This window comes from Nicotiana attenuata, chromosome 9 (assembly GCF_001879085.1).
Source record: "Nicotiana attenuata strain UT chromosome 9, NIATTr2, whole genome shotgun sequence".
NCBI classification, from domain to species: domain Eukaryota; kingdom Viridiplantae; phylum Streptophyta; class Magnoliopsida; order Solanales; family Solanaceae; genus Nicotiana; species Nicotiana attenuata.
In genome coordinates, this window is record NC_031997.1 from 3,233,041 (window position 1) to 3,256,254 (window position 23,214).

Sequence of the window (23,214 nt, forward strand, 5' to 3'; positions counted from 1 at the left end):
CGCCCACACGCCCGTCAGCTAGCATGTGCGTCACCTCATCATCAATCACGTAGCATGTAATTCGGGGTTTCATACCCTCAGCACTAAGTTTAGAAGAGTTACTTACCTCGAACAAGCTAATTCCAATACCGAGCAAGCCAAGCGGTGCTCCAAAAATGCCATCCCGCGCGTTTTGACCTCCAAACGGCTCGAAACTATCCAAAAACAACTCAAATATATCAAACAATGCTAAAGGAACCAAACCTAATCGAAAAAGGTCGAATCTTTAATCAAAAGCCCAAAATCGGCCAAAAAGCACAACTCGGTCCCGCGCCTCGGAACCCGACAAAACTCACAAAATCCGATAACTCATTCAATTAAGAGTCCAACCATACTAGTTTCACTCAAATCCGACTCCGAATCGATGTTCAAAACTCAAAAATGCACTTTATTTTAGACAAAACTCCCAAATTTCACTTTGAAATCATCAATCAAATGCCAAAAAGGAAGATGGATTCATGAAATAAAACCAAAATCGAGTATAGAACACTTACCCCAATCCATATGGTAAAAATCACCTCCAAAAAATTGTCCAAATCCGAGCTCCCAAACTCAAAATATGACCAGATGAACAAACCTTCGATATTAAGTACTTTTCCCCAGCTGTTCTGCCTCGTTTGCGTTCCAAACGATCCCAAAACTTACTTTTGATACCTCCAATGGATTCCTCGTGAAATTTTAGTCAAGATAGACTTTTGAATCACTCCATTTGACCTTATAATGTAGGAGATATTTTAGTTTCAATATTTGGAAATAGTGCAGATTTTTAAATATGAAGTTAGTGGCAACTTCGTAATTAATCTGAAAAATCTGGCAACCCAATTCTTAGTAAAATGACTATAAAATCCTCATACGTTGTCCAAATTCGATGATTATTTCTGCTACGAATCTGTAATTATGATATAGATCTAATTCTTCAACCAAAATAAAAATCGGAGCTCATTTGTTCAATGTGGTACCATTTATGCTTGAAGAAACGACGTCGAAACATAAGAAAAACGAGCGCAACACAATCCAATTCTATCCAAAACTCACCCGAGCCCCTCGATCCCGTACGAACATACCAACAAGTCCCATAACATAACACGGACTTACTCGAGGCCTCAAATCACGCATAATAACATAGAAACGATGAAACACATCTCAAATCAAACTTAATGAACTTTCGAACTTTCGACTTCCAAAAACTCGCGCCTAAACATATCAAATCAACTCATAATGAACTCAAATTTTGCACACAAGTCCAAATAAATCATGCGGAGCTAGTCGTGCCCCCAAACTACCGAGCAAAGTGCAAATGCTCAAAACGATCGTTCGGATCGTTACAACAATTTTAATTCTTCTTTAGTAAAAATCAGATGATCTAAAAGGATTGCATGATGAAAATCTCGTGGTAATGAAACTTATAACTTTAGTTTAAATATTTGAAATTTAATTTAAGATAACAAGGTAGACATTTTAGTGAACATTATTAAATATAAAAAGTTTCTACTTATTGGTAAAAATTTCAACTTGTGTTTGTTGACTAGCTTGCTCCATTTGAATACTTTAATTTGCTGCCTCAACCACTAGGGATCGAACCTTGACAGAAGCATTCAGTACAGATTATACAAGTTTAATAGAGATATGCCAAAGGTCTTGGGTGGGCGTATGGTGCACTAGTGCATGGTACACGACGCACTGCTGCATATTCCTCCAGGTCTTGGCAGTGCAAATGTAAACCTAAAAGCATGGCCTCGTTTATAGTATCATACGTTCTTTTGATGCTTGCATGGTATGATTTATGTATGTGGTCAACTCGAGGACAGGTGCATTGGTACGTGTCACACGGTTGATTATGTCATTGGACGTGGTCTATGTTGCTGACCTAATACTGCCTCAACCACCAGGGATCGAACCTTGACAGAAGCATTCAGTAGAGAATATACAAGCTTAATAGAGATATGCCAAAGGTCTTGGGTGGGCGTATAGTGCACTACTGCATGGTACACAATGCGTGGCGCATATTCCTCCAGGTCTTGGCAGGGCAAACGTAAACCTAAAAGCATGGCCTTATTTATGGTATCATATGTTCTTTTGATGTTTACATGGCATGATTTATGTATGTGGTCAACTCGAGGACATGTGCATTGGTACGTGTCACACGGTTGATTATGTCGCTAGCATATGTCATTGGACGTGGTCTATGTCGCTGGCCTAATCGTTGAGAGTGACCTATGTCGTTGTCCTATGTCTTCAGGTGCGACCTATGATGTTGGACTATGTCGCTGGAGGTGGTCAATGTCTATGGCCCGTAACAAGGCACTTAAAGGTTACTGCTATAAGTCGGCCAATAGTGCGCAGTGGGCAAGTCAGCATGTAGTGTGGGACATGGTAGCTTCCACGACTATTCCCAAACCATGTTGCAATCGGATATTTGGTTTACCTATTTCTTTTTTGTATTTTGTGTATTTCTCAGAGATCTAGTGGGCAAACACAAGTTAAAATTTTTACCAATAAGTAAAAACTTTTTGTCTTTAATGTTGTTCACTAAAATATCTAACTTTTTATCTTAAATTGAATATCAAATATTGAAATTAAAGTTATAAGTTGCATTACCACGAGATTTTCATCATGCAATCCTTTTAGATCATCTGATTTTTAATAAAGAAGAATTAAAATTGTGCACAAATTTAGGGGAACAATTTGAACAGGATAACATAAACCTTTCTCAATATTGAAATAGTAAAATCATCTTGCATCTCTTTATCCCACTAAATCTCCGAGAAATAAAAAAAATACAAAAATACTTAGGTAGAACGAATATCCAAGTGAAACGTGGTTTGAGAAATGCCATTAATGTATAACGTATTGGTCGTGTAGGCTACGATGTCCCACACTATATGCTGACTTGCCCACTGGGCACCATACACCGACCACCAGCAGTAACCTTGATGTTCCTATGCCTTCAGGTGCGACCTATGATGTTGGACTATGTCGCTAGAGGCGGTCAATGCTTATGGCCCATAGTAAGGAACTGATAGGTTATTGCTGTAAGTCAGCCAATGGTGCGCAGTGGGCAAGTCAGCATGTAGTGTGGGACATGGTAGCCTACACGACCTATGATGTTCTACATTAATAGAATTGCCCAAACCATGTTGCAATCGGATATTTCGTTTACCTAATTCTTTTTGTATTTTGTACATTTCTCAGAGATCTAGTGGGCTAAAGAGATTTATGATGATTTTACTATGTCAATATTGAGAAAAATGTATATTATCTTATTCAATTTGTTCCCCTAATTTTGTGCATAATTTTTAATTCTTCTTCAGTAAAAATTAGATGATCTAAAAGGACTGCATGATGAAAATCTCGTGGTAATGCAACTTATAACTAGTATTCAATATTTGAAATTCAATTTAAGATAAAAAGGTTGATATTTTAGTGAACATTATTAAAGATAAAAAGTTTCTACTTATTATTGGTAAAAATTTCAACTTGTGTTTGTTGACTAGCTTGCTCCATTTAACTACTTTAATTTACTGCCTCAACCACCAGGGATCGACCTGTTATGAAGCATTCAGTATAGATTATACAAGTTTAATAGAGATATGCCAAAGGTCTTGGGTGGGCGTATGGTGCACTAGTGAATGGTACACGACGCGTGGCTGCATATTCCTCCAGGTCTTGGCAGGACAAACGTAAACCTAAAAGCATGGCCTCATTTATGGTATCATACGTTCTTTTGATGTTTGGATGGCATAATTTATGTATGTGGTCAACTCGAGGATAGGTGCATTGGTACGTGTCACACGGTTGATTATGTCGCTAGCATATGTCATTGGACGTGGTCTATGTCGTTGGCCTAATCGTTGAGCATAGTCCCATGTCGTTGTCATATGTCTTCAGGTGCGACCTATGATGTTGGACTATGCCGCTGGAGGCGGTCAATATCTATGGCCCGTAGCAAGGCACTTAAAGGTTACTGCTGTAAGTCGGCCAATGGTGCACAGTGGGCAAGTCAGCATGTAGTGTGGGACATGGTAGCCTACACGACTAGTTTCGAGACTCTTTTCCTTTCTTTCTTCCTATCTGTCAATTCTAGATTTGCTTATACCTACAATTAAGTACCATTTGACAAGGTACTGATATTTTGCTTTATCATGGTAGATGGGATCATTTGGTTCTATTTGGAACTAATATGTTTGTATAGAAAGTCAAAGTTCTCTGCTTTATATGCTTGTGTGGAGATACACCTTAAGTGTTGCTTACAAGGATATGCAAAAGAATGAAATAAGCACAAAGTGAACTTGGCTTTGATCTGTTTTTATTAGTAAGGAGTAATTTGAATGAATAAGATGTCAGGCATGTATTTGCAATATACACCTTTGATATTGTTATATGAAATTATATTTATTTATATAAAGATTTTAAGTAGCCTAGTTCAAAGTTTTGAAATATTTTTACTGTTGAAGAGTAGAAAGTCATTCTTTTTTCTTTTCTTTAAACAAAATTTTTGTACCTTTTTATTTTTTCTACAAACTTTAATATTGTCTAAAATAAAACAAAATCATAAAATTACTATTAAAATTTTTTGGAGCCTTAAAATTTGGAGGGCCTAAATAAAGGCTTTATGTTGGCCCAAGAACAGGTGAAGTTTTGAAGAATGACAAATGAACTCAGTCATGGACCAGGTCCATCATGTGAAGCACAGTGTTTGTCAACCTATACATGTGAGATGCACGTGAAGGAGATAAGTCCCATTGATCAAGCAACAATATCTCCTGAACTGATCGAAAAGGTTGCATATGGGATAAAGAGAGAAAGTTTCCTTATGAGAAGAGAATACAATTCGGATAAAAGATAGGGTTGGAGTTTGTGTTGTTCAAGGACTGACCTTTGATGGAAGATCAGAAATTGAGTCTCAATCAAACTCTAATTACTAACTCATTAAATAAAAGTGATTGTTCTCTTTTGTAGGTATTGCACATACGTAGAAGTAAAACTAAATTGAGAGCAAAAGAGCAAGGTGATTTTGCAAGCAATTTATGTGAGATTTAAGTGTGCACTCCTGAAGCTACTTGAACAAAATAGAAGAACCAGTTCTATTGTATTTTTTCTTATTCTAGTTCAATTGTAGTAGGTGTTTTGTATTGTACCTTTCAGCTTTATCTAGAAGCAATTGTAATAGGTATTTTGAGTATTCAAGTTAGAGTTAACTTGAAGTTGTCGCAGCAGTTAGAGGCTGGTTGCTACAACGGGATTAGAGTTAATCCTTAGGTTTACAAAGAGTTTTGTAAATGCTATTTTGGCTCAGTGATTTTAGTGGAAGTTTGGGAAAATCCTACTGAGTAGTAGGTCGTGTTTTTTTCACCTTTTGAGCCAGGTGTTTTCCACGTAAAAATCTCTGTGTTCTTTATTTTATGTACTTTTAATTCCGCAAACAGTAGTAGTTAGATCACTTAGAAGAACCTGGTTCTTCTAGATCGAAAATTGGGTACCACGCAAATCACCCCCCCTTGTGTGGTATTGACGTTTAGAACATCAATTGGTATCAGAGCAGGTTATCCTTGAAGAGGCTAACACCTTAGGAAAAGATCAACATGAGTGCACCACCTGAGAACTGGGAAGGGCAATCCACTGCTAGGCCTCCACTCTTCAATGGTCAGTATTATTCTTGGTGGAAGAACAGGATGAGGGATCACATCATAGGGGAAGACTATGAACTCTGGGACATAGTCACTGATGGTCCTCTAGCAACCACAAAGAAGAATGCTGAAGGAGTTGATGTGCCAAAGACAAGAGCTGACTGCACTGCTGAAGACCTGAAGAAGTGGGAGAAAAATGCTAAGGCCAAGAAATGGCTTGTGTGTGGACTAAGTCCAGATGAGTACAGCAAGATCCAAAGCTGTACCACTGCTAAGGAAATCTGGGACACTTTGCAAGTGGCTCATGAAGGAACACCTCAAGTGAAGAGGTCCAGAGGAATACTGCTGTATTCTCAATATGAGAATTTCACTATGAAGGAAGGAGAAACTATCCAAGAGATGTATACTAGGTTCACTACACTAACAATTGAACTTAAGTCTCTTGGAAGGATTATTCTTGAAGAAGACAAGGTTGAGAAAATCTTGACAAGAGTTCTGCCAGTCTCATGGGAAAGCAAAATCACTGCTATTCAGGAATCTAAGAATATTGCTACACTCAAGCTGGATGAACTAATTGGAAATCTTACTGCCTATGAACTGAGAAGGCAAACCATGAAGATGGATACACCCAAGAAGGAAAGAAGTCTGGCTCTCAGAATTGCTGAAGGTTCAGATCTGGAGGATGATGAAATGGCAATGATCACAAGAGATTTCAAAAAGTACCTGATGAGAGGAAAGGGTTCTTCAAGAGGTACAACCTTCAACAAACCAAGGGCTCCTGAGAAACAGACCAATGAGGGTTGCTACAAGTGTGGTAAGACTGATCACATGATCAAGAATTGCCCTCAATGGGAAATTGAGTGGAAGAAAGAAAGGGCTGAACGAAGGAACAGGAAGAAGGAACAGGTTCAACCAAGAAGGAACAAAGGATCAACAAAGGCTATGGTTGCTGCCTGGGGAGAAACATCAGATGAGGACTCAGAGGATGAAGCTGGAGATGAACAGGAACTTATGGATATTGGAGAATCAGATGATGAACAAGAGGTAAGTATTCTTCATCTCAAAGACAAGATTAAATTTCTGTCTAAAGAAAGGCTGGCTGAGTTATTACTAGACTTCATTGATGAGTCTGAGATAATTAACAATGAGAAGGAAGATCTGTCTAGGGAATGTGTGATCCTAAAAGCAAAATGCAAAAGTCTAGAGTCTAGGGCTAATGAGAGTGATAGCAAAAATGCTGAGTTGAAGAACCAAGTTCTTGAACTTGACACCAGTGTCCTAGAACTTAAGTCTGAAAACTTAAAACTGAAACTAGGAACATGAAAGAAGAAAGTTGATCACACATATCTCACTCTAGAGGAAAACTTAGGAAAAATGAAGGATGAGTTGTACAAGAAGGATGAATTGATTAAAGTCCTAAAAGAAGATCTAGGAAAAGTGAAACATGAACTAGACAGAACTTGCAAATGGAACAAGGCTTCTGATGCACTTTCTTGGTTGCAAGAGCATCACAGTAGCAACAAAAGAGGACTTGGCTATGGGACTCAAGCACCAAAGTGGGACCCTAAAAGCAAGTACCTCACACTTCCTGAGAATAAAGTCTGCACACACTGTGGCAAGAATGGCCATTACAAAAATGAATACAATGCAAAAGAAAAGGCCAGTCAAAAGAACAAAGCCTTTGTTCAAGAAAAAAGTAAGCTGCCTGGGTGGGCAAGAAGGAATTTGATTCATCCTTTTGCCTATAGAAAGGGACCCAAACTAGTTTAGGTTCCTAAGACTAACCCCTAATTTCTTTTTGCTGGTCCAAGTGAAAGGAAGTAGCCAAATATGGTATATGGATAGTGGCTGCTCAAAACATATGACTGGGAACAAGGACCAGTTCCTTTCACTTGAAGACTTAAAAGGAGGTAATGTCTCCTTTGGTAATGAAAAGAAAGGTGAGATCATTGGGGTTGGAAATGTAGGTAAGACAGACTCTCACTCTATTGAGAATGTCTACTTTATAGATGGCTTAAAATATAGCCTGATCAGTGTGTCACAACTATGTGACAGAGGTAACCTTGTAGCATTCACCTCTACTAAATGCTTTGTGATTAATCTTACCACTGACAAGATTGTTTTGCGGGGAAAGAGAGTTAACAATATTTACATTGTAGATTTGTCCATTCTCTCAGAAAATAAAATCACTTGCCTAAGTGTGTTGGTTAATGATCCCCTCCTGTGGCACAAAAGACTTGGTCATGCTAGTTTGAATCAGCTAAACAAATTAGTCTCTAAGGACTTGGTGATAGGGTTGCCCAACATCAAGTTCAAGGAAGACAAAGTTTGTGAGGCATGTGCAAGGGGGAAGCAGGTAAGATCATCCTTCAAAAGCAAGAAAATGGTAAGCAACCAAGTCGTTGGAACTGGTCCATTTGGATCTCTGTGGTCCAATGAGAACCATGAGCAGAGGTGGAAAGAAATATGTAATGGTGCTTGTTGATGATTATTCTAGATTTACCTGGGTTCTATTTCTAACTTCTAAAGATGAAGCATTTGACATGTTTACTGCATTTGTTAGAAAAACTCAAAGACAATTAGGAAATCAACTTGCATCCATTAGGTCTGATCATGGAACTGAATTTGAAAATTCCAAGTTTGCTGAATTATGTGATGAAAATGGTATAAATCATAATTTCTCTGCCCCTAGAACTCCTCAACAAAATGGAGTAGTTGAAAGAAAGAATAGGACTCTTGAGGACATGGCTAGGACCATGCTTCTTTCTAGTAAACTGCCTCACAGCTTCTGGGCAGAGGCTGTAAACACTGCATGTTACATAATCAATAGATGCATGACTAGACCTCTTGTAGAGAAGACTCCCTATGAGTTACTTAAAGGGAGAAAATCAAACATATCCCATCTTAGGGCATTTGGTTGTAAGTGCTATGTGCATAATAATGGAAAAGACTCCCTAGGTAAGTTTGATCCCAGAAGTGATGAGGGAGTATTCTTGGGATATTCTTCACATAGCAAAGCATATAAAGTGTTTAATAAAAGAACTTTGTGTGTAGAAGAAAGTGTACATGTAGTATTTGATGAAACTAACATTCTTCCTGAGAGACAGGAACATGAAGATGAAGCCATTGGATTGGTAAAGGACTTGACTGAAGCCTCGGCACAAGTCAATGTGGCACCAACAAAAGGAACAGGTGATGGAACAGGTTCTTCCATCCAGGCAACCTGACAGAGGGAACTAATCAAAGAGAAATTGAAATAAATTCCTTAAAGGAACCTGTTCATGACCCTGTTCCTCAGTAACAGAACATGGAAGAAACATCCAGTAGAAACCAGTTGGTTGTGAAACCCCATAAGTACCAAAGTTCTCATCCCATTGAAAACATTATCACTGATCCAACATCTGGAGTCAAAACTAGATCAGAATTAAAGAATCTGTGTGCTTTTGATGCATTTTTATCTCTTATTGAACCTAAAAATGTTGTTGAGGCTTTGCAGGATGCAGATTGGATCAATGCAATGCAAGATGAACTCAATCAACTTGAGAGAAGTCAAGTTTGGCATCTAGTTCCAAGGCCCAAAGATAGATCAGTTATTGGTACAAAATGGGTCTTTAGGAACAAACTTGATGAAGATGGAACTGTTACAAGAAACAAGGCAAGACTGGTGGTTCAAGGTTACAGCCAGGAGGAGGGCATAGATTATGGTGAGACTTTTGCTCCAATTGCAAGACTAGAGGCAATCAGACTTCTCATAGCCTTTGCAGCACATATGGAATTCACTCTTCATCAGATGGATGTCAAAAGTGCCTTCCTAAATGGCTACCTGAAAGAAGAAGTATTTGTGAAACAACCTCCAGGGTTTGAGAGCAAGGAATGTCATGAGCATGTGTACAAGTTAGACAAGGCTCTCTATGGACTCAAGCAGGCCCCAAGANTTTGCAAAGTTTGCACTCCCAATGGTGCGAGGAATGGTGAAAGCGCCGGGATCTTCTAGCTTCGGAGCCATCGAGTACACTATTGCACTAACTTGGTGGGTCATTTTGATGTCTCACAATCCGTGGATCTTTTCTTTGTCACCAAGTATTTCATGAACTTGGGGTAACCCGACACTTGTTCTAGAGCCTCCACCAAAGGCACATTAATTGATAAGCTCTTCATCATGTCAATAAATTTCTTAAACTGGTTCTCATTTTTCTGCTTCGCGAGCCTTTGAGGATAAGGTGGAGGTGGCATTGGCAAAGGAGCTTTGGCTTTAGGCACAACCGTTTTTGGCATGTCTATTACGTGTTCCCTAGACGGGTTCACGTCATTCTGAGTTTCCACCTCATTATCTTGGATATCAATCCTCACTTCCTCAATCAAGTTCTCGTCAGTCACATTCTCAACCACCAAAGGGATATCATCCTTTTGCAACTCAACTTCATCACTCAAATTTTTTTTTTTGGAGGCATTCACATTATCGCCTCGTCCACTTCTTGTAGTGACCGCCATTGCATGCCCGGTATTATTCCCACCCTTCGAGTTGACTACCGTATCACTAGGTAGAGCTCCCTTAGGGCGAGTATTCAAGAATTGTGAGATTTGGCCTAATGGAACCTCCAAGTTTTTGATTGAAGTATTGAGGGATGCCAACTGGACATCAGAGTCAGCATTCTTTTTCATCATCTGTTCAAACATCATTTCGATTCTCCCCATTTCATTGTTGGATGAACTAGGACCTTTGGATGTAAATGGGGGTGGATTGTTTGGTTGTTGGTACATCGGGGCCTTTGAAAGCCTTGCCCCCGATTTCCTTGATTGCTATTGTTCCAACCACCCTGATTGTTGTTTCTACCCCAGTTGTTGTTGTTGCCACTCCAATTACCCTGATAGTTGTTGTTATTGTTTTGGTTGCCCCAATTTGAATTTTGGTTGTTGTTCTGCCAGTTACTATTCCCTTGTTGTTGTTGATTTCCCCAATTGCCTTGTCATCTCCATTGTTGTTGTTGGTTAGAAGAATTACCCTTTGGCCCTGATAGTTGTTCACATATTTCACTTTGTTGGCCCAAGAATAGGTGAAGTTTTGAAGATTGACAAAAGAAGTCAGTCATGGACCAGGTCCATCTTGTGAAGCACAATCATGATCACACAAACCATGTGAGATGCACGTGAAGGAGATAAGACTACTGATCACGCAGCAATATCTCCTGATCTGGTCGAAAAGGTTGCATATTAGATAAGGGGAGAAAGTCTCTTTAAATGAAGAGAACACAATCCCGGATGAAGATAGTGTTAGAGTTTGAGAACATCATGAACTCTTCTACGATAGAAGAGCAGCAATTGAGTCCTAATCAAACTCTAATCACTAACCTATTAAATGACAGTGATTGTTCTCTTTTACAGGTATTGCATATATGTAGAAGTTAAAACAAATTGAGAGTAAAAGAGCGAGGCAATTTTGCAAGCAATTTATGTGTGATTTAAGTGTGCACTCCTGAAGCTACTTGAACGAGATAGAAGAACCAGTTAGATTGTGTTTATCTTTTATTCTAGTTCAATTGTAGTAGGTGGTTTAAAATTGTACCTTTCAGCTTTCATAGAAGCAATTGTATTAGGTACCTACAGTGTTCAAGTTATAGCTAACTTGAAGTTGTCGCAACAATTGAGGCTGTGTGCTACAACGTGATTAGAGTTAATCCTTAGGTTTACAAAGAGTTTTGTAAATGCTGTTTTGGCTCAGTGATTTTAGTGGAAGTTTGGGAAAATCCTACTAAGTAGTAGGTCGTGGTTTTTTCACCTTTTGAGCCAGGTGTTTTCCACGTAAAAATCTCTGTGTTCTTTATTTTTTGTATTTATTATTCCGCAAATAGTAGTAGTTGGAACACCTAGAAGGACCAGGTCCTTCCATAAACAACTTAAGGAAAATTAGGTACCACACAAATCACCCCCCCTCTTGTGTGGTATTGACGCTTAAAACATCAATTGGTATCAGAGCGGGTTATCCTTGAAGAGGCTAACACCTTAGGAAAGGATCAAAATGAGTGCACACCTGGAAACTGGGAAGGGCAATCCACTACTAGGCTACCACTATTTAATGGTCATTACTATTCTTGGTGGAAGAACAGGATGAGAGATCATATCATAGGAGAAGACTATGAACTCTGGGACATAGTCACTGATGATCCTCTAGCAACTACAAAGAAGAATGCTGAAGGAGTGAATGCGCCAAAGACAAGAGCTGACTGCACTGCTGAAGATTTGAAGAAAGGGGAGAAGAATGCCAAGGCCATGAAATGGCTTGTGTGTGGATTGGGTCCAGACGAGTACAGCAGAATTCAAAGCTGTACAACTGCAAAGGAAATATGGCACACTTTACAAGTGGCTCATGAAGGAACTCCTCAAGTAAAAAGATCAAGAGGAACACTACTTTATTCTTAATATGAGAATTTTAGTATGAAGGAAGGAGAACCTATCCAGGAGATGTACACAAGGTTCACAACACTAACAAATGAACTTAAATCTCTTGGGAGAATTATCCTTGAAGAAGACAAGGTTGAGAAAATCTTGACAAGAGTCTTACCAGTGACTTGGGAAAGAAAAATTATTGCTATTCAGGAATCAAAGAACATTGCTACCCTCAAGCTGGATGAACTGATTGGAAACCTCGCTGCCTATGATCTGAGAAGGCAAACCATGAAAATGGATGCACCCAAGAAGGAAAGAAGTTTGGCTCTCAGAATAGCTGAAGGTTCAGATCTGGAGGATGATGAAATGGCCACGATCACCAGACATTTCAAAAAGTACCTGATGAGAGGAAAGGGTTCTTCAAGAGGTACAACCTTCAACAAACCAAGGGTTCCTGAGAAACAGATCAACGATGGTTGCTACAAATGTGGTAAGACTGATCACATAATCAAGAACTGTCCTCAATGGGAAATTGAATGGAAGAAGGAAATGGCTGAACGAAGAAACAGGAAGAAGGAACAGGTTCAACCCAAAAGGAACAAAGGATCAACAAAGGCTATGGTTGCTGCTTGGGGAGAAACATCAGATGAGGACTCAGAAGATGAAGCTGGATATGAACAAACACTTATGGCCATCGGAGAATCTGATGATGAACAAGAGGTAAGTGTCCTTCATCTCAAAGACAAGATTAAATTCCTGTCTAAAGAAGGGTTGTCTAAACTATTGCTAGACTTCATTGATGAGTCTGAGATAATTAACAATAAGAAGGAAGATCTGTCTAGGGAATGTGTAATCCGAAAAGCCAAGTGCAAAAATCTAGAATCTAGGGCTAGTGAGAGTGATAGTAAAAATGCTGAGTTGATAAACCAGGTTCTTGAACTTGACACCAGTGTCCTAGAACTTAGGTCTGAGAACATAAAATTGAAACTAGGAACAAGTAAAAAGAGAGCTGATCACACTCAACTCACCCTAGAAGAAAACTTAGGAAAAATGAAGGATGAGTTGTACAGGAAAGATGAGCAGATAAAGTCTTAAAAGAAGATCTAAGGTAGGTAAAACATGAACTAGACAAAACTTGCAAATGGAACAAGGCTTCTGATGCACTTTCCTGGCTACAAGAACATCACTGTAGCAACAAAAGAGGACTTGGCTATGGGACTCAAGCACCTAAGTGGGATCCTAAAAGCAAGTACCTCACACTTCCTGAGAACAAAATCTGCACACACTGTGGGAAGACTGGCCATTACAAAAACAAATGTAATGCAAAAGAAAAGGCCAGTCAAAAGAACAAATCTTTTGTTCAGAAGAAAAATAGGCTGCCTGGGTAGGCTAAAAGGAATTTGATTTACCCCTTTGCCTATAGAAAGGGACCCAAACCAGTTTGGATTCCTAAGACTAACCCTTGATTTCTTTTTGCTGGTCCAAGTGAGGGTAAGTAGCCAAATATGGTACATGGATAGTGGCTGCTCAAAACATATGACTGGAAGAACCAGTTCCTTTTACTTGAGGACTTAAAGGGAGGTAATGTCTCCTTTGGTAATGGGAATAAAGGTGAGATTATTGGGATTGGAAAGGTACGTAAGACATACTCACACTCCATTGATAATGACTACTTAATAGATGGCTATACAGCCTGATCAGTGTGTCACAACTATGTGACAGAGGTAATCTTGTAGCATTCACCTCAACCAAATGCTTTGTGATTAACCTTACCACTGACAAGATTGTTTTGCAGGGAAAAAGAGTTAACAATATTTACATTGTAGATTTGTCTACTCTTTCAGAAAATGAACTCACCTGCCTAAGTGTGTTGGATAATGATCCCCTCCTGTGGCACAAAAGACTTGGTCATGCTAGTCTGAATCAGCTAAACAAATTAGTCTCTAAGGACTTGGTGATAGGGTTACCCAACATCAAGTTCAAGGAAGACAAAGTTTGTGAGGCATGTGCAAGGGGGAAGCAGGTAAGATCATCCTTCAAAAGCAAGAAAATGGTAAGCACAACCAAGTCGTTGGAACTGGTCCATATGGATCTCTGTGGTCCAATGAGAACCATGAGCAGAGGTGGAAAGAAATATGTAATTATACTTGTTGATGATTATTCTAGATTTACATGGGTACTATTTCTAACATCCAAAGATGAAGCATTTGACATGATTACTGCATTTGTTAGAAAAGCTCAAAAACAATTAGGAAATCAACTTGCATCCATTAGGTCTGATCATGGAACTGAATTTGAAAATGCCAAGTTTACTGATTCTATGATGAAAATGGTATAGATCATAATTTCTCTGCCCCTAGAACTCCTCAACAAAATGAAGCAGTTGAAAGAAAGAACAGGACTCTTGAAGACATGGCTAGGACCATGCTTCTTTCTAGTAAACTGCCTCACAGCTTCTAGGCAGAGGCTGTAAACACTGCATGTTACATAATCAATAGATGCATGACTAGACCTCTTGTAGAGAAGACTCCCTATGAGTTACTTAAAGGGAGAAAACCAAATATATCCCATCTTAGGGCATTTGGTTGTAAGTGCTATGTGCACAATAATGGAAAAGACTCCCTAGGTAAGTTTGATCCCAGAAGTGATGAGGGAGTATTCTTGGGATATTCTTCACATAGCAAAGCATATAAAGTGTTTAATAAAAGAACTTTGTGTGTAGAAGAAAGTGTACATGTAGTATTTGATGAAACTAACATTCTTTCTGAGAGACAAGAACATGAAGATGAAGCCATTGGATTGGTAAAGGACTTGACTGAAGCCTCAGCACAAGTCAAAGTGGCACCAATAGAAGGAACAGGTGATGGAACAGGTTCTTCCATCCAAAGCAACCTGACAGAGGGAACAAAACAAAGAGAAATTGAAATAAATTCCTTAAAGGAACCTGTTCATGACCCTATTCCTCAGCAACAGAACATGGGAGAAACATCTAGTAGAAACCAGTTGGTTGTGAAACCTCACAAGTATCAAAGTTCTCATCCCATTGAGAACATTATCACTGATCCAACATCTGGAGTCAAAACTAGATCACAATTAAAGAATCTGTGTGCTTTTGATGCATTTTTATCTCTTATTGAACCTAAAAATGTTGTTGAGGCTTTGCAGGATGCAGATTGGGTCAATGCAATGCAAGATGAACTCAATCAATTTGAGAGAAGTCAAGTTTGGCATCTAGTTCCAAGGCCCAAAGATAGATCAGTTATTGGTACAAAATGGGTCTTTAGGAACAAACTTGATGAATATGGAACTGTTACAAGAAACAAGGCAAGACTGGTGGTTCAAGGTTACAGCCAGGAGGAGGGCATATATTATGATGAGACTTTTGCTCCAGTTGCAAGACTAGAGGCAATCAGACTTCTCATAGCCTTTGCAGCACATATGGAATTCACTCTTCATCAGATGGATCTCAAAAGTGCCTTCCTAAATGGCTACCTGAAAGAAGAAGTGTTTGTGAAACAACCTCCAGGGTTTGAGAGTAAGGAATGTCCTGAGCATGTGTATAAGTTAGACAAGTCTCTCTATGGACTCAAGCAGTCCCCAAGAGCATGGTATGAACGATTGTCAAAATTTCTGCTGGAGCATGGTTACAAGAGAGGTAAAATTGATAGTACCTTATTCTTAAAGGAAAAAGGTAAGGATCTCCTTGTTGTACAAATATATGTCGATGACATAATCTTTGGGTCCACTACTGATAAGCTAAGTAAGGACTTTGCAAAATTAATGAGGAGTGAGTTTGAAATGAGCATGATGGGTGAGCTTAATCTCTTCTTTGGCTTGCAGATCAAACAAAGTCCAAATGGAACCATGATCCATCAGCAAAAGTATGCAAAGGAGCTAATCAAAAAGTTTAAAATGGAAGAATCTAAAGAAATAGACACACCTATTGCAACTGCTACTAAATTAGATGTTGATGAACCTAGTTCATCTGTTGATCAAAAGTTGTATAGGGGTATGATTAGCTCACTTTTGTATCTTACTGCTAGCAGACCTGACATTGTTTTCAGTGTAGGGCTTTGTGCTCGCTTTCAGGATAATCCTAAAGAATCTCACTTGACTGCTGTCAAAAGGATACGAAGATACTTGAAAGGCACCACTGATCTGTGTCTTTGGTATCCCAAAGGTAGCAATTTTAATCTAGTAGGATATGTTGATGCCGATTATGCAGGTTTTCTAGTGGATAGGAAGAGCACCTCAGGTATGGCAAACTTCCTTGGTTCATGTCTTGTGTCATGGGCTACCAAAAAGCAAAACTCAGTGGCCTTATCTACTGCTGAAGCTGAGTATGTTGCTGCTGCCTCTTGTTGTGCTCAATTGCTATGGATCAAACAGCAACTGGTAGATTTTGGTATTGAATTTGGTTGTATTCCAATATTCTGTGATAACACTAGTGCTATAAGTATGACAAAGAACCCTGTTCATCATAAGAGGACTAAGCACATATATGTTAGACACCACTTCTTAAGAGATAACTATGAGAAAGGACCGATCTCCATAGAATTCTGTGCTACTGATAAGCAAATTTCCGACATTTTCACTAAAGCACTGAGTAGAGAAAACTTTGAGAGGAACATGTTAGAATTAGGGATGATTAAGATCACCTAATAGGTCCAGTTCAGAATGCACAATGAAAAAAAAATTAAAAAAATTGGTTAGGAGTTCTAACTTTGTGTAAATATCTAGATTAATTCTTACTCAATTTCATACTTTAATTAGTATACTCCTGTGACATGTGTACATATGACTACTGATCTCTTACAAAGTTTTTTCTATTATGGCATTTGGGCAAGTTCAAGAGAGTTCTATATGAAGAACCTGGTTCATCAGTATGAGTTCATATGAAAGTTCAGGTATGTTTTTAATACATTGCATAATTAGAAAGATTAACAATTCAATCATGAGCAGAAGTCCTATACTTGCCAAATTCCTAGAAAATTCTATCCGTTGAGGCATTGAACCAGTTTCGTTCATTTAGAACTCTAAAAATCGTGATTTTTGCCTAATATCCAGGGAAGCCAAAATAATCATTAAAAGCCTGGAATTACACCTTGATTAGACTTCTAATTGACCCCTGAAAAGCTGTCGTTACTGCATTAATGTCAAATTGTCTTTAAATACACACCACATATCTAATCTTCTTCACTGTTCTAAAACCGTCAAAAATATTTCTCCAGTTTTAATCGCTTCTCTTCTCCAGAAATTCCCAAATTCTCTCAAGAAACAATCAACCATGTCTAACCCACAAGATCATCCTGGCACTCCTCCACTACCATCACCCTCAAATTCATCCTCATCTACTCCTCCTAGTGAATCCCAAAAACCTAGGCTTCGAAGGCAGAAAATGTTGGCTAGAAAAACTGTAGCATCTGGAGCTCTGATGAAAGTTTTAAATGAGAGATTGAAAGCTATCCAGATGAAAGAAAGCCCAGCTCAAGAGTCTGACTCCAGTTCTGACTCTGAATCCTTTATATCTGCCAGTGAAGGTGAAGGACATGGGTCTTCTGACACTGAGAAAATTCAAGAAGCCCCTGAGGTAAGTCCTTCTGTGGTTGAAAACATAGAAAATAGGTTTGTTCTAGTTGGACCTGTTAGATATGTAATATTGGCTGAATCGAGTAGGAGTGGAGGTAAAAAGAAAGGAAAAGAGAGAGAGGCAGCAAGTGGTTAAGAGAGGGGAAAAGGGAAGGAGTTGTTCTTGCTATATGTGGGGGTGCAGAAGAGAGTGGCATAAAGTCAAGGGGAAGTGGCTCTTGGAAAGCAGCTAAAGGGTTGGTTCATCTAAGCAAACAAAGAGATGAACCTGGTTCATCTGCTGAGGAAACCCTGGCTGATCTTCTAAAAAAGGTTGGGGCAAGTTATGACCCAAAGAAACGCAAAGCTACCTCACAAAAGGCCCAAAATGTACCCAAACCAACCAAGAAAAGAAAACCTTCATCCCCAAAATCTACTGCCCCTTCAGTGCCTAAGGGAAGAGCTACAAGAAGCAGGGTAAGACAAAGTGAAGCTGACCTACAAAAAGCTCTGGAAGAAAGCAAGAAAAAGAAAATGGAGAAGGGAAAGAGAAAGGTTGCTGAATCCTCTGAGGTTGCAGAAGAAGAGGAGATAGAACTGGTCCATCAACAAAGGGGAACAACAGTGGAGGTTCCTACACCAAAACCTAAAAAGTCCAAGACTTCTTCCAAGAAGTCTTCCTCTGTACTTGTGTCTGATGAACCATTATTAGCCAAGAGGACAAGATCTGCAGTGAAAGGCAAGCAGGTGAAAATTACTGAAGAAGATGATGAATGGAGTTGAGAAGAAGAAGAGGAATCTAAAAAGGAACCGGACAAGCTTGCCATTTTTAGCAGAAGAAAAATCTTGAAAGGTAGACTGTTGAAGGACCCGGAAGAACCAGGGATGAGGAGAATGGTGGATGCTTTAGCTGCACAAAGTTGGAAGGACATGGTCCTTAAAATGGATGGGAGGCTGGCAAGGAATGAACTGATTGAATTTATGGCCAATGCTGCTGTGAAGGATGGAGTAGTCACCAGCCTGGTGAAAGGAGTCAAAGTGAAGTTTGATGCACTCAAACTGGGTGAGATCCTGGACATACCTACTGAAGGGAATGATGACTATACAAGGCAAAGGTGGCCATGCCTGGATGCTCTACCTACTGCTCTTGAAATCACTAGAAGGTTCTGTGACTCTAGAGATGTGCCTGAAGCCAGATTTGTGCAAAAAAATGAAATGAGGCCTGAGCACAAGGTCTTGTTTGAATTTGTCAACAAGTGCCTATTGCCCAGACAGGAGAGAAGGCACACTGCAAATTACATGGACCTGGTTCTTATGGAGTGCCTGGTGAGAGAAATGCAAATCAACTGGCCTGCTTTCATTGTCAAATTGCTAGACAGGGTCATCAATGGCTCCAAGGCTCATGCCACTCCATATGGGTTCATACTAACTACAGTTCTGGACAGGCTGAATATGCCTTTGAAGAAATGGGAAATGGCATCAAGCAAGGAACATTTTGGTGTTAAGACCCTGCTGGCTTGTGACTATCCAGTCAATGCCATCCCAGTTGAACCTGGTTCATCTCTAAGGACACCCATCAACAGCAAGGTTAGGGCTTTGGTTCAGGAATGTGGCACTAAGGATGATGAAATTGCTAGGGTGTGGCTGAATTGGAAACTGAGAGAGATGGCCTTAGAACTGAGCTAGCCAAAGAAAAGGAGAAGAGTGATGGAATGCTTCAGAATATGCTGAACCTTCTCCAATCTCAACCCTCTAGTTCTTCCAAGCCTTAGGTCTCCTAGCACTTGTCTTCTGAACCAGTCTAGTACCCCCAGTGACCCAGATTAGGGATGTTTCTGTTTTTTCGCTCATGTTTTGAAAGTTTTTCTTTCTTTTTGTGTTCTGTTTGTGGAAGCATATCTCTATCAATGACAACTGTTGTTTTCTCTTGTTCACTGATGATTTTGATCTGGATAGTTTAAATATGTTTGTTGATTATTGATAATAGCACAATGATTTCACTTGCAGTTGCCCCAGTGGCCATGAGTACTTATTAAAATCTGGGATTCACACTGTGTATGCAACTTTTTGATGATGCCAAAAGGGGGAAGAGATATTGTTTTTTACTCGTTATTCTGAATTAAGTGATATTTAACCTAATTAACCTGGTCCTTGATGATAAGTAAAATTTCTAAGTTAAGTGTTGTTGGTTAAGCTGAGTTCTTACAGGTTCTTTGATCAGTAAAAAGCACAGAGTTTGTCATCATCAAAAAGGGGGAATTTGTTGGCCCAAGAACAGGTGAAATTTTGAAGAATGACAAATGAACTCAGTCATGGATCAGGTCCATCATGTGAAGCACAGTGTTTGTCAACCTATACATGTGAGATGCACGTGAAGGAGATAAGTCCCATTGATCAAGCAGCAATATCTCCTGAACTGATCGAAAAGGTTGCATATGGGATAAGAGAGAAAGTCTCCTTATGAGAAGAGAATACAATCCGGATAAAAGATAGGGTTGGAGTTTGTGTTGTTCAAGGACTCAATTTCGATGGGAGATCAGCAATTGAGTCTCAATCAAACTCTAATTACTAACTCATTAAATAACAGTGATTGTTCTCTTTTACAGGTGTTGCACATATGTAGAAGTAAAACTAAATTGAGAGCAAAAGAGCAAGGCGATTTTGCAAGCAATTTATGTGAGATTTAAGTGTGCACTCCTGAAGCTACTTGAACAAAATAGAAGAACCAGTTCTATTGTGTTTTTTCTTATTCTAGTTCAATTGTAGTAGGTGTTGTATATTGTACCTTTCAGCTTTATCTAGAAGCAATTGTAATAGGTATTTTGAGTATTCAAGTTAGAGTTAACTTGAAGTTGTCGCAGCAGTTAGAGGCTGGTTGCTACAACGGGATTAGAGTTAATCTTTAGGTTTACAAAGAGTTTTTGTAAATGCTATTTTGGCTCAGTGATTTTAGTGGAAGTTTGGAAAAATCCTACTGAGTAGTAGGTCGTGGTTTTTTCACCTTTTGAGCCAGGTGTTTTCCACGTAAAAATCTCTATGTTCTTTATTTTATGTACTTTTAATTCCGCAAACAGTAGTAGTTAGATCACTTAGAAGAACCTGGTTCTTCTAGATCGAAAATTGGGTACCACACAATTCACCCCCCTCTTGTGTGGTATTAACGTTTAGAACATCACTTTACTAGCTTGTCCCTTGAGCCACCCGTCCACACCTGACGTTTTCAATCAAATTTATAGTTCAATTAAGATAAGACAACAATTACAAGAATATTAAATATAATGAATGTGTCATTCAACTAAATGTGAATAATGCTGGTTGAGCAACAAATTCATCAGGCAATGATCTATAAATAATTGTTGATAGTTAATCAGGGACGGCTGACGACTCTATTGAAACTTGGACTCGCCCTCTTCAAAACATCCAAAAAGATGAGAGACATTGTTTATTCTACTACGTGACGTTTGGGTCTCATTTATTAATTTTTTACCTTTTTCTTCTTATTATTCTCTCTTTATGTGCAGAAATCTTAGACATTTGATCTTGTACCTAGAAACATTGCAACATGACAGACTACTCTATCCCTTCTCGACATTCAAATTGTGTCTTTGAACAATATTTTAACATATATTTGTTTATCAGAATAAAATTATAACTTATAGTACTTCTCGTATAATTTTTGAATATTTTAGTTGTAATTTTAAAATATTAAACTGAACTAATCATATTTAATTTTAAAGATTAGTTAAATTAATTATAAATTAGCAAAAAGTGCCATATAAAGTGAAATATAGGGAGTATAATTTCTCGACCAAGATTCTGCCTTTAGCTCCGCTCATGGGTTAAATTGACGTTTTAGCTTTTCCATTTTAATTGAATTTACTTAAACTCATTAGCATTCCAAAGAAGGGTATTATCATAGGATATACTAGCGTTGGAATCATCGTAATAGAAATTACAATTAATATTAGGGTTCTGAACTGAGAAAGTAAGGCTCCATGTTAGGATCGAAATAATCTAGTGCCATGCGGAAGCTAATAAAGCAAATCTTGAACGACGATAAATTGGATAAGAAAAGAGAAATATACCAAAAAATACACAAACATTTAACATGGTTTGGTCAATTAACTTACGTTCACATATAGAGATAAGCAATCTACTATATAAAAGAGAGTACAACATATCGAAAGAACAACCTCACAAAGAGGAACATACAAGTGAAAACATTACACTCGTCTCACAAATTCTCCCCCCTAAATAAGACTCTCGAATCCCTTAGGAACTACATTGTGGATGCTAATAAATGGGAAGGAATGATACTCATTTATAGAGTCAAAAATCTTTTCCTCCAAGAAAAAGAACTAGTCAAAAATGGAAGAATTACATTTCTTTTTGTAAAAGGTAAATCAATTATGGTAAATATATTGTCATTCCTTCAAGGAATAGAAAAATAGGGTTTTTTTGGTATGGCGAAAAATATTTTCCCGTTTTCCACTGTTTGGTTGCACAAAACAGTCAGGAAAATATTTTCCTAGATATCACATTTTTCTGAAATTGGAGGAAAATGACTTCCCTAGAAAAATTAAAGTTAGGAAAACATTTTTCAAAAACTCCACTTACCCTCACATCTAACCCCAACCCCAATCCCCTGCCCCCGCCCCTGCCCCCGCCCCCTGCATTAAGTACTAGAGCAGACTTTCCTATACTTTTCAGGGGCGGATCTATAGCCCAATGTATGGGGCACGTGAACCCATGCTCTCTCCGTCAAATTAGGTATTTAATGTACATTTTTTTTAGAATTGATCTAATATTACCTACTGATACCCATCCTCCAATATTATACACCTATTATAATGTTGGTAATATTGTATACAAAAATTGGATTTCACCTCCTACGAACTTCAAATCACGAAAAGCATCACCAAATAGCTCAAATTTTGAAAGAATAGCTTCAAATTCTAACCCCAACTTCAAAATGATATCCACGACAAACTCCAATCATCAATTTGTCAAAAATTTCAACAAATCAAAAAATTCATTTATGCGTTTTCAAACTTTTAAAAACCTCAACAATAAAGTTTTAAATTTTCACTTTAATTCACCCAATAATTGTTTAAATCTTGATGACAAAATATGAATATCACTCTCATATCAGTTTCTAACACAAATCTTCTTAAAACCTTATTAATAGTGAAAAGACATTTCAAATGATATACAAAATAGACTAAATTAGATTTAAAAAGGAAAAGAATATAGGCTAAGATTAATTGAGGAAGTGCCCCACCTATAATACCCTGTAATTATTTCATATTTAAATTAATGTTTTCCAAGGTTCATATAATTATAATCCAGGATACTGTTGAGGAAAGAGGAGTGACTTAAGCATGAAAGGTAGTTTAGTCTATTCATACATGGGCGGATTAGTTAAGTTTGTTAGAAGTTAATGATGTAAGTGATTGGTTAGTTAGAAGTTATATTAGCTCATTGTATATAAGGGCTAGTGTACAGATCAGAAGAGGAGAATGAAAAATATTTACTGTTTCATTCATTTCTTTCATTTCTTCTCTTCGTCTCTCTTCTCCTTCTCAGCTAGGGTTTC

General features: G+C 38.4%; 1 protein-coding gene across 1 annotated transcript in view; it reads left to right on the top strand.

The window, feature by feature from the left end:
* Nucleotides 1-4,145, top strand: part of LOC109232481 — a 29,053-nt gene extending 24,908 nt beyond the window's left edge. Inside the window, exons 11-12 of the mRNA XM_019398253.1 lie at nucleotides 2,902-2,990; nucleotides 3,928-4,145. Coding sequence (XP_019253798.1) covers nucleotides 2,902-2,990; nucleotides 3,928-4,145 — 307 coding nt within the window. The remainder of the gene's footprint in view (nucleotides 1-2,901; nucleotides 2,991-3,927) is intronic.